The following is a 12,105-nucleotide window of genomic DNA, read 5'->3' on the forward strand; positions in this document are numbered from 1 at the left end:
CAGTAAAAAAAAGTGATAAAAACAAAGGCAAGCATTAGTTTACGCATGAAAGATGTACTTTTCGTATATACATTCATATATAATTTTATATATTACAGTCTTCAACATTTCAATGTAATGTTTTAAGTTACCTGATAAAATTTTTGCGTTCCACTAGGAAACCATCTGCAAAACACTTGGGTTGAGTTCCCGGGAATTGTTTGCTTCCAAAAACACTGAAATATTGTTTTAAAGTTCCTGTCATATTATTATCATGGGGTTCTGTAAAATACTTTTACACCAGGACCAGAAAAGGATCAGAAATCACATTTGTAAACAGGACTACCTGTAAAGCAGATGTTATCTAAACACATGAATGTTCAGAATCTCTTCTCAACTAATCACATTTAATCAGTCAACAACTGTATAGATAACAGAAGGAGTGATGTCATTAATGAAGTCATCACTCCTGCATGGAAGCCAATCATGTTTGAAACCACAGCAGCACAATCCTTATCTAAACACCATAAATGCTTTAAAAATGGAGAGCAATAATGATTAAAACCTGTTTTTATTATTATTATTATTGTTTATGTATTTAGTGCTTGCCTGTGGAAAAAAAAAACGAAAACAAATGTTTAACATAAGTTAACAAGCTTTTTTGTGTGTGTAAAATGTTTTACTTGATATAATCTATTAATGCTTAAAAATAAGTGAATTTATATTTATATTTCTTTTTTCCCTTTTTTTATAAATTACACTTGGTTCAACATTTTGCTGACAAAACAATATCTATTGTAGAAGTGTTTTAAATAATCACATTAGGACATGGATTATTTGGTACTTTTTCTTCTGGGTGGGAGTTGTTGTTTTCTGATTGTGTACGTGATAAAGAACTGCACGTTCATATACCTAATGTACGGGGTGGGGCAAATTCCCAAAAAGTAGACTGTATCACTCTCAAGGCTTATATAAATGCTCAGTGTCACGCCAGTCAAATCACTTCCATGTCAGGACAGCAAAGCACACAGCCAAAGAAGGCATCATACGTTTTAGGTAAGCGTACTTGCTTATTTATCCATTTGCTTGTTTGTTTGTTTGTTTTAACTCCTAGGTGAGATGATATGGTAATATATACTAGTATACTATTATACTACTGACAATGACAATACTACTATGGCTTGTGAAAAGCATACTTATATGCTTATAAGGTCTATAAATCTATAATTAGGTAGTTTCTGTATGAACTCTCAAGTTGTTGCTGCATAAAAATTAAATTAAACTGACTTTTGAGTTGATATTTGAGTTTTGACTAAATGTAATGTAATCCAAGCTAAAGCTTGCAGTTTGTATTTGCATGTTGTACGTTGTGTACTTGTATTCACTCATTCATTTAGTTTCTGAACTATAAAGAGGGACATTGTTTAACATTATGTTGTTTTTGGCCGGCAGGTCAATGTGATCCTTCAAATTTAAACTGACAATTAAATACACATTCTAAAACAATGTCTCTACATCGGAAGCCTGTCCCCGACCCGGGGCCCCTTACTACTAAGATAGGTAAGAGTTACGATATGCATCAGATTTCCATCTTCCCATTATTAAGCATTTCATTCCAAGCTTTGTAGAAAAAATTATAACATAATAATTTCATGTTTATTGCAAAATTATTATAATTAGAAAAAAAGTTATATTATTATAACACTGAATTTATTTACCAAATATGGTTCTCCTCTAGTGTCTGAAATTGACAGGGACAAGCACATTTTACTGCACATGCTGGACCTGCACAGGGAAAAGGTGGCACCTCTGGACCTTACAACAATGCAATATGTAAGCACTCCAAGCACTGAAGATGACCTTCCACAGGACCCAACAGGGCTCTTAAATTCATTCCTCCGGCGACTCTGGCTATGCAATCCCCAAGCCCGCAGCACTTGCTGCAAGGTACCAGTAGGAGACTACGGTTTGGACATGGATGAGAATTCACAATGCGCTATCAATCCTTTAGACCTGGTTGCTGTCATCTACATGACAACAAATAGTTTCCTACAGCAAGAGATCGCCCAGCGAATGATGCAGTGCAGCTTTGCAGTGCCTCTGTATCTTCCCCCTATTCACCCAGAAAAGAATGGAACCATCCTCCTGTGTCCATTTAGAGGTGTTCTCGGTCAGTGGAAGTCAGCTTCTGAGGGACCAATCATGAAGAACATGGCCGATTCCAGGATGCCATTTGTCTCCGCAGTGAGGCTAGGTTCCTGCAACATCTCAAAATCTCGGGTACTTAACCGCATTCTTGGGGGTCCACATGAGCAAAATGACTGCTTCATAAACTGTGGTATGGAGGGAGGGCAGCTGCCTCGAGTTCTCTCTGATGGTCTGGTAGAGGTTTGTTGGAACCTGCATTCAGGAGATCATCATAACAACATCTTTTCTCGTCCTGTGCTAGTAGCTAATCTTCGTGGAGATGCAGCTGACTGTGAAAAACAGATGAGTCTTCTGTGTTACACATCTGCAGTTCTCATAGTTTTCTGTGGAAGTTTTGGTGCCAAGGAACGAAATCTACTTGCCTCATGGAGGGACAATACAAGTCACATGATTATAATAGACTGCTCAGCATCAGCAGAGGATGGACAAGAGAATCAAAATGAGAAAATTAAACAAAGGCTGATGAAGGATTTAGAACTTCCAGATGGAACCATGCTTAATGGCTGTGAAGGTGATGAGGAAGAAATTGCTGAGAACTTAAGAGATGTTCTGGATCGCTTTATTACATACCTGCACACCACAAACCTTGTAGGTACAGCTGGTATGGCCAATGACCTCGACATTAATGTTGATGAAGATGAGCTCTGTCGAATGGCATTCAGTGAAGTTGAAGAAGTCCTCAGTGGAATTGAAGATGGAGTGTCTAGCTATTTGGAGAATCAGCTGCCCCTGCAAGGTACAGTATGGAAACAATTGTGTCAGCTGGAGAAGGAGGAGGCACGTAACATACAGCATACATCCCAGAGCTTAACAGGGGAGAAGGAAAACCTTATAAAACAACTGCTTGATTATAAACTAACAACAGCCATGAGAGCCTTTACTGCAGCTCTTTGTTCATTTGACACAACCAAGCGGGCATTCTTTCTCTCTTGGATGAGAGTGAAACTTGAAGTTATGCAGTTGGATAACATGTCTGGTCAAAGGGAAGCAAATGAGGAACAAATGCAAGAACCTTGCATTGGGCTTGAACATTTACTTCGAGAGATGGGACTGGTCTATGAAAGATACTTCCGTGGCCCAAACAGCGACTTGTACGACATGTTCCGCTTACCGTATTTAGGGGCTGAACTACTCTTTCATGGAGTTCCCCTTGAACTCTATGATGGGGATGCCTCGGTATTTCCCATGAATTGGGTATACAGCGTTCTTTACGAGGTACACAAGCAGCTGCCAAAGTTCAGTCGCATGAGAGTTCTGACAATCCTAGGTTTCCACAACTCCAAGAATGCAGAGATCTTATCTGCCTTGTTTGGGGTCAACTTCCCAAAGTGGGGTAGAAGGCATATCAAAGGGGCATACATGCTTCTCCTCAGCCTGCCTGACAACTTCAGAATGGAGATGGACTGTGAATTTCTGTTGTTGATAAGCACAGAAGGTTTGAATGCCAAAACAGAAAGAAGCCTCGTGCATGCCACTGAACTGGCAACATTTGTCAGTGGACTGAGTGACATCACACTATTAAACCTACCAGATGAGGATCAGATCGAAACAAGAAGCAACCTTCAGATTGCTGTCAATGCTATTCTCTGCACACGGAACTTGGAGAGGAATACTACCTTCCAGGTTGCTTCAGAGGGAGCAGGAATGGCTGGAAAAATCATGAGTTGTGTAATTGATGTACTGACCAAAGAAAAGCTCCCAAATGAATCTCGAAGAGAAACACTTCCCGTAAGTGAAAGAAGAGGTACAGTCAGCAGCTCTGTGACTTCACAAAATGATCAAATCTACAGTGATGCAATTCTCAGACTAAAGAAAAGACTGTTGACTATGTTCCATGAAAAGGCAACAAATGGCCAGCCAACCTGCTTGGGTGCATTTATGGAGTATATGTTAAGGCTGTGGGAGTCAGTGAAAAATGAAAATTTTGCCATAAAGTTCGGAGACACGGCTACAGCTGATGCCATCATTGGTCTCTGCAGAAAACTCGCACAGGGAGAGAAGCACCTCAATGATCAACTGGATCTTTGGGTGGATGAATTGGACAATCACATAATGAAGTTGAAAGAATCAGCAAGCCAAAAGGGAGAATACCTGGATTCAGATAGGCTACTCAGAATCTTGAGAGATGAAGCAGCTACCCAAATCAATACAGAAAGAGACCATATTAAAACAAGTCTCTGGGACTACCTTAGGCAGGAGGATATTGATATTGGCCTAGTGGAAAATTACAAAGTAAGCCTTAACAAAAAAGTAGACCACATTCAAGAGCAAATGACATATGATGTTGCCCAGAAACTTGAGTCTGCTACCATTCGTCATGATATGATAGTTAAGATGCACGCCTTATTGACATCACTTGAAGCAGCCCTGGAGGTGAGGCTACGTTCACTCTTGCAGACCTCCAAGGACAATAACTGTGTGATTGATGACAAGGAGCTTGAACGTGAATTTGTTAGTGTTTGGGAAAATATCCCATCCAACATGAATAATCCCCCCCTAGAGACACAAGAAATCTTTGTAAGGATGGTGGAGCAGCTAAAGAAAAACCTAAGTGATCGTGGTCTAAAAAGACAAAATATAAGACTCCGAGATGCAAACCAGCTCAACGGCTTTAAAGTGAAGACTGCCCATTTCGCTTTGAGTAGTAAGATGAAGAAAACACTGAAGTACAACAAGGATGTTGCACAAAGATTCACCAATAAGTTGATAGAAGACTGCGACAGAAAAGTGTCAGATAAAGTGTGCCACAAAGAGGTCTACTCGGATAGCTACATACGAGAGTTGCTTGCAACTGTAGACAAGGGTCTAGAAGTTTTAAAAGGTGAGCCATTCATGATGAGTCCCAAATTTGAAGTGGACATTAAAGGATATGTCTGTGGCAAAGCAGCAGAGTCCTTTCAAGAGGTGCAGGAGTCATTCATAAGGGAAAAGGAAATAAAAGATAGATTCCTAAATGAGACCAGGGAGAGGCACATGTTGAATTTCATATATCAGTTCCGAAAAAGGGACCAGTGTCAAAAAGCTGCTCAGTCTTTCACCAATAAGTGCCTCAAGCCAACAGTCGAAGACTTTATCTACAACAGCTTGGAGAGACAGATATTTAATGATATGCTCAAGAACAAAAATGCACAACTTTATAGCTCACCAAAGAAGTTCCACTACAGTCTGCTTAAAGAAATGCTGATAAAGGACAGCTTTGAGGATTTCCATGAGTACCTTCAGTCCCATGAGAGCTTCCACAGGAAAAGCATTGAGAACTTTATCAGAGTTCATCTGTCAGGTTCTGTTATGATCGAAGACCGCAGGGAACAGCGGATGCACCAAATCTTTGATTGGGTAAAGAGGTGCATTAATCAGGCATCTGAATCTAGTAGTGGGGCACAGAGAAATGTTAGACAACTACTTGAGGAAGTTTGTGCAAGTCTGGAGAGTCAAGGAAAAATTACTATTCCTACTCAAATCTTGAAGAAACCGTTGTTTGACATAAGTACACATCGTGAACATTTCTTTGCAAACCTAGAGGAATTAGTCTCTGAGTTATCCTCATCAATTAATCAGGAATTTATGGAGAATGAGGATGTCATTGAAGTCCCGGATGACCTCCCTGATAAACTTCAGGACATGCTATATGAAAGAGTCAAGGGGTGTGATAAGCGCTGTCCTTTCTGCAAAGCTCCATGTGACCTGGAAGAAACAGAGCATCAAGTGCACGAAGCCGTTGTGCATCGCCCCAAAGGTCTAGTGTGTTATACCAATGCCAACTCTACCACTCTGTCTCACAACACTTGCTCTGCAGATATTACAGGACAAAACCAATTTCAAAACAGAGATACAGCGGGCCGGTCTCTGCCCTTTAAGGAGTACCAGTCTATTTACCCAGACTGGAACATTTACCCAGAAGATCCTAGGAATAACGGGGCTGCAGTCTACTGGAGATATGTGTTCATGAGGTACAACAGTAGATTTGCTCAAAGATATCAGTGTGCACCTGCAAAATTACCAGAAGCATGGGGAAATATCACTCAGAGGGATGCACTACAGAGCTTGAGGGAGGCCTTTCAAATTACAGAGTGATAATTATGTACTTGTCTGTTTTTCTGATGATTTTACTTCAGCTGATAAAACAGTTTACTAATACAGAGCTTCAACACTATTACATAACTAAATAAAATCAACAGAAGGTGAAATTCTGATTCATCACTAATATGCCAGTCGATGAAAGAATTGATGAACTCTCTCCTGTAATAATGTGGTTTAAATTCAGACTGATAAATTCACTTATTTGCATCTTGAATAATGTTTAGTGTAAAAATCTTATAATAATTCAGTAATACTCACTGTTAATGTCTTCTGATACACTTCCAATAAGATGTATGCCAACATGGCACTGTTACTCATTATAAATGTTGCATTTTCTTCATTACAAATAAACAACTGCAAAACAATTTAATTAAAAACTAAATTTAAACCTTTTTTATTTCTTGTTCCGTCTCATTTCTTTATCATATTCGCATTGTATGTAAGGTAGATGGCTATAAACTTTTATACTATGCACTATAGACTAATATAGACTTTTTTTTGTCTTTTTGTTGTTGTTGTTGTTTTTTAAATGCTGTGCTCTAAAAAGCGCAGCATTCAGAATCATGGTCTATTAGGTTTCACAAACCACCTAATGCTATAATTAATGCTTACAAAATGAATACTAACTGTACATTAAACTCAAAATTAATTTTTATCATGATAAAGGTCTTCTCAAAAACATAATTTCCACTGGAAGAGGAGAAAGTAATAAGGGATGTTGGACAGTTGTGGTATGGAGTGGAGAATTTTAGTTAATATGGTTATGTTATTGAATGGGTGTGTCAAAGGAATGTGCCTTGTACTGAGACTAATTATCTCATGCAACCCCGGTGCTGGTACACACTCTATCCTGTGGGAAATTAGGTGTATCCATTTGACCTAACCTGTATATCTTTGGAATGGGGACACATACCAACACGAAAGCCTTCATGCCTCAGCCAGGACTCAAACCAGGGATCTTCTTGCTGTGAGGTAACAGTACTGTTAGGTGTCATTAACACTTGAGGAAAACTCATCTACCAGCAGGAGCTTGAATTGTATTCATATATATTTCACACTTTATACTGACTTGTTTGAAAATAATGCTATTCTCAAATCTTAATAAATGAATGCATTACTATATAATGACAAACTTTTGCACTTCTCATTTACATCATATTTTGGGAAAGCTCTGTTCTGGGTACAAGAATGTGCTTTCAATTAAAATAAAACTTTTAAAGAAATATACAACACAGACGCTTTTATAGGACCACATGAATTAATACTATGATGTATTATGATGCCATGTTACTTTTTAAGTGACAAAAAAGTTCCCATTAGGAGCTACTCATATTATGGTATAAATGATTAAGCAAATGTTTATAAACAGAGCTCTGGTAAATTTAACATGGACTTCTCTTGGACGTTTCCATATTTTGGTTCTTCTTAACCTGACCTGAAGCCCTAATTTATATAAAATAGATATCTAGATAACACATGTATAGATGTGTGGAAATGAATTGTACATGCATTTATTTTTTCTTTATAGAACAGTTAATATCCACTTTGAGTAATGGCCTATAACAATTAAAAACCATAACCTTCTAACGGATTAAAACTTTGTCAGCAGTTGAGTCACTTCACCACAAGAGGTCAGAATAATCATGTATTATTCTTGCTACACACTGCATCTTATTCTTATTACACACGCACACACTTAAACATTGTAGGTAGTACAAAGCCTGCTCGGTCATGCAACATTGGTTTCTATGCGTTTGATATGCATTCTTCTTATATTCCCTAATAATGCGCTTTCAGATCAAATACATTTTTTTAAGAGATATGCAACATATGAAGAGACATTTAGAGTCTGTTTGTATTGAGTAAACCCAACGTGGAGCATCTGCAGTAACCTCAGCAGCGGAACATGACGCATTATGACGCCATAGTTAAGAGGCGGCTTTTCAGATCAGTTAAACTGTTTCTGACCGCAATGCAAAAGTTAGCTGTAGAACGAGATTAATTTCAAATTAATGCATTCTTTAAGCATATTATATATATATATATACACACACACACACACACATACACACACACACACACACACACATACAGGTGCTGGTCATATAATTAGAATATCACTAATTTCATTCAAGAAGTGAAACTTTTATATTATATTCATTCATTACACACAGACTTATACAGTATATTTTAAATGTTTATTTCTTTTAATTTTGATGATTATAACTGACAACTAAGGAAAATCCTAAATTCAGTATCTCAGAAAATTAGAATATAACTTAAGACCAATACAAAGAAAGGATTTTTAGAAATCTTGGCCAACTAAAAAGTTTGAAAATGAAAAGTATGAGCATGTACAGCACTCAATACTTAGGGCTCCTTTTGCCTGAATTACTGCAGCAATGCGGCGTGGCATGGAGTCGATCAGTCTGTGGCACTGCTCAGGTGTTATGAGAGACCAGGTTGCTCTGATAGTGGCCTTCAGCTTTTCTGCATTCTTGGGTCTGGCATTTTGCATCTTCCTCTTCCCAATATCCCATAGATTTTCTATGTGGTTAAGGTCAGGCAAGTTTGCTGGCTAATTAAGAACAGGGATACCATGGTCCTTAAACCAGGTACTGGTAGCTTTGGCACTGTGTGCAGGTGCCAAGTCCTGTTGGAAAATGAAATCTGCATCTCCATAAAGTTGGTCAGCAGCAGGAAGCATGAAGTGCTCTAAAACTTCCTGGTATACGGCTGCGTTGACCTTGGACCTCAGAAAACACAGTAGACCAACACCAGCAGATGACATGGCACCTGTGAAAACTGACTGTGAAAACTTTACACTGGACCTCAAGCAACATTGATTGTGTGCCTCTCCTCTCTTCCTCCACACTCTGGGACCCTGATTTCCAAAAGAAATGTAAAATTTACCTTCATCAGAGAACATAACTTTGGACCACTCAGCAGCAGTCCAGTCCTTTTTGAAGCGAGATGCTTCTGATGCTGTCTGAGTGGCTCGACACAAGGAATGCGACAGCTGAAACCCATGTTTTGCACATCTGTGCGTAGTGGTTCTGACTCCAGCTGCAGTCCACTCTATGTGAATCTCCCCCACATTTTTGAATTGGTTTTGTTTCACAATCCTCTCCAGGGTGCGGTTATCCCTATTGCTTGTACACTTTTTTCTACCACATCTTTTCCTTCCCTTCACCTCTCTATTAATGTGCTTGGACACAGAGCTCTGTGAACAGCCAGCCTCTTTTGCAATGACCTTTTGTGTCTTGCCCTCCTTGTGCAAGGTGTCAATGGTCGTCTTTTGGACAACTGTCAAATCAGCAGTCTTCCACATGATTGTGTAGCCTACAGAACTAGACTGAGAGACCATTTAAAGGCTTTGCAGGTGTTTTAAATTAATTAGCTGATTAGAGTGTGGCACCAGATGTCTTCAGAATTGAACCTTTCAGAATTAAGAAACTTTTTTTTACTTATTTTCTACTTTTCTTTTTTCTTTTTTTTCACTTTTGCTTATTTTAAACTCGTCATATTTTTTACAACATAAGCCATACAACAACATATTATATGAGTCAGTTTAAGTATTAAGAATATGTTGTGTATTGTACATCCATTTTTTCTTCTTTTTCTAAGATTAAGAGAACATAATTCATACAAATGTGCACACATTATTATACCTTTCAGTTTCAATTAGTCAGCTTCCACATCCTCTATCCCTATTATACAAAAAAAAAAAAAAAAAAAAAACATGTTTCAGATTTGGCAATTTGTCATTTAGTTTAAATGTATGTGCAATTTTGGGAACTGTTAAAAAACTAGTAGGAAAGCCCCTAACAGAACTGAATTTCCAACATATATCCAAAATAAAAGTATGACTGAATGAAAGCTTAAAAATGCATATAACCCTTGTTCACAGTCTGGTCCAGCTTCCTTTGAACCACGCTTCATACATTCCCTACTGTCTCACTCTCAGCTCTATTCTGAATGTACAGCTTCTGGTAATAGAATTTCAGACATCAAAGGCTGTGCAACAGTGAACCAGTTTCTACATAATACAATCTTCATGTCATAAAAACGTCGTTCAACTTTTCAATAAAAACCTAAAAAGGGAACATTGCAAAATGTGATGCCCAGTTGGTTTCATCTCTACAGAATCAAGGCAAGGCAAGTTTATTTATATAGCACATTTCATACACAATGGTATTTCAAAGTGATTTAAATAAAAGAAAGCAAAATAATCATGAAGAAAAATAATAACAAAAATAAAAACTTTTATTTTTGTAATAAATGTAACAATTTTATAACTTTGGAAATTATAAAAAATGTACTTATTTAAAATGAATTTAAAACAGTTAAAAATAAAAAAATGATTTTACATAAAATACAGTGAATACGTAAAATACAGTGCAATCAGTTCGGACATCACACAGTGCTCATTCAATAAATGCACAGCTAAACACATGAGTTTTGAGTCTAGATTTAAATGTGACTAGTATTTTAGCACATCTGATCTTTTCTGGAAGCTGATTCCAGCTGCGGGCAGCATAGTAATTAAAGGCGGACTCCCCTTGTTTTGTGTGAACCCTTGGTATTTCCAACTGACTCGATCCTAGTGATCTGAGTGCTCTGTTAGGTTCATATTCAGTTAACTTATCTGCAATATATTTTGGTCCTAGGTCATTGAGTGATTTATAAACGAGTAAAAGTACTTAAAAAATCAATCCTAAATGTAAATGGAAACCAATGTAAGGACCTGAGGACTGGTGTGATATGCTCAGATTTTCTGGTTCTAGTCAGAATCCTGGCAGCAGCGTTCTGGATGAGCTGCAGCTGTCTAATGGTCTTTTTGGGAAGGACGGTGAGGAGCCCATTACAATAGTCGACCCTGCTGGTGATAAAGGCATGAACATGTTTCACCAAGGAAAAGACTGGAAACAAAACACCTAATTATTGCAATGTTTTTGTTTATATATGATATGATATGAAATGATATGATATTGGTTTTTTTCCCCCTTTTTTCTACATAATGAAAGTCAATGGGAACAGAAATGGTTTGGTTTCCATCATTCTTCAAATTTTGTTCTTTTATGTTCCAAAAGAAAGAAATGCATGCAGGATTGGAATGACATAAGGGTGAGTAAATTATGACATAATTTTTCTTCTTCTGCTAAGACTCTGAGTGGGGGGGGGGTTACATTATAGATGAATGATCTGATATAATATGACATCACACATGGATTTCTTTCTGGACAACAAGCCGGAGGCGCCTTTAGGTCAGATGGCCAATCAGGTTACAGGGATGTTGCTAAATCAGTTTAAAGTGGAACACATTAAATGCATAGCATAACTCTTATTGGATTTGTGATGCAACAAACATGTTCATGATAGAACGTGTCCTATTTGTTGACCTTAAGGTTGTTTCTCTGGAGAAAGACCAGAACATCTTCTGCACAGAGTAAGTAAGTTAATTAAAGTTCTCGCATGTCTGTTTTCTATGTGTTTTTCAGATGGAAGTAGAGCTTCTAACTGAGCAGCACCTTCAAAGTTCTTGCCATGTTATTTATCTCCTGTGTGAGTGGGTATAAATAAACTATGAGACATACTGAACGCTAAAAGTCTGAGGGGTTTGGGTTCAGGTGAAAGTGGAAAAGAAGCATGTTCTCTTTACTAGCACTGATGGGATGGCCAAACAGAGAAAGATCCAATTTTATGCAGCTGACTCTGGGCTGCATGCTAAAACCTCAACATGACTGAAGAAATCATCTGAAAAAGCTTGAGGTGACAAAATAATTTCAGAAATTTGTGTGAAGGTGACATTTGTGCACAGCTCCATGTATCATTGTT

General features: G+C 37.9%; 1 protein-coding gene across 1 annotated transcript; it reads left to right on the forward strand.

The window, feature by feature from the left end:
* Positions 1 to 951: 951 nt before the first annotated feature.
* si:dkey-202l22.6 (interferon-induced very large GTPase 1) lies at positions 952 to 6,639 on the forward strand. Its single transcript, XM_059514767.1, has 3 exons — positions 952 to 1,035; positions 1,432 to 1,539; positions 1,718 to 6,639. The coding sequence occupies exons 2-3, from the start codon at positions 1,485 to 1,487 to the stop codon at positions 6,259 to 6,261; spliced, it is 4,599 nt and encodes a 1,532-aa protein (XP_059370750.1). The 5' UTR covers positions 952 to 1,035; positions 1,432 to 1,484; the 3' UTR covers positions 6,262 to 6,639.
* Positions 6,640 to 12,105: the final 5,466 nt, after the last annotated feature.

The sequence above is a fragment of the Carassius carassius genome, chromosome 28 (genome assembly GCF_963082965.1).
Source record: "Carassius carassius chromosome 28, fCarCar2.1, whole genome shotgun sequence".
NCBI classification, from domain to species: domain Eukaryota; kingdom Metazoa; phylum Chordata; class Actinopteri; order Cypriniformes; family Cyprinidae; genus Carassius; species Carassius carassius.

Coding starts and splice junctions, on each gene's coding strand:
- si:dkey-202l22.6 (XM_059514767.1), top strand. CDS start 1,485: ATGTCTCTACATCGGAAGCCTGTCCCCGACCCGGGGCCCCTTACTACT. Junction 1,540..1,717: donor GCCCCTTACTACTAAGATAG/GTAAGAGTTACG, acceptor GTTCTCCTCTAG/TGTCTGAAATTGACAGGGAC.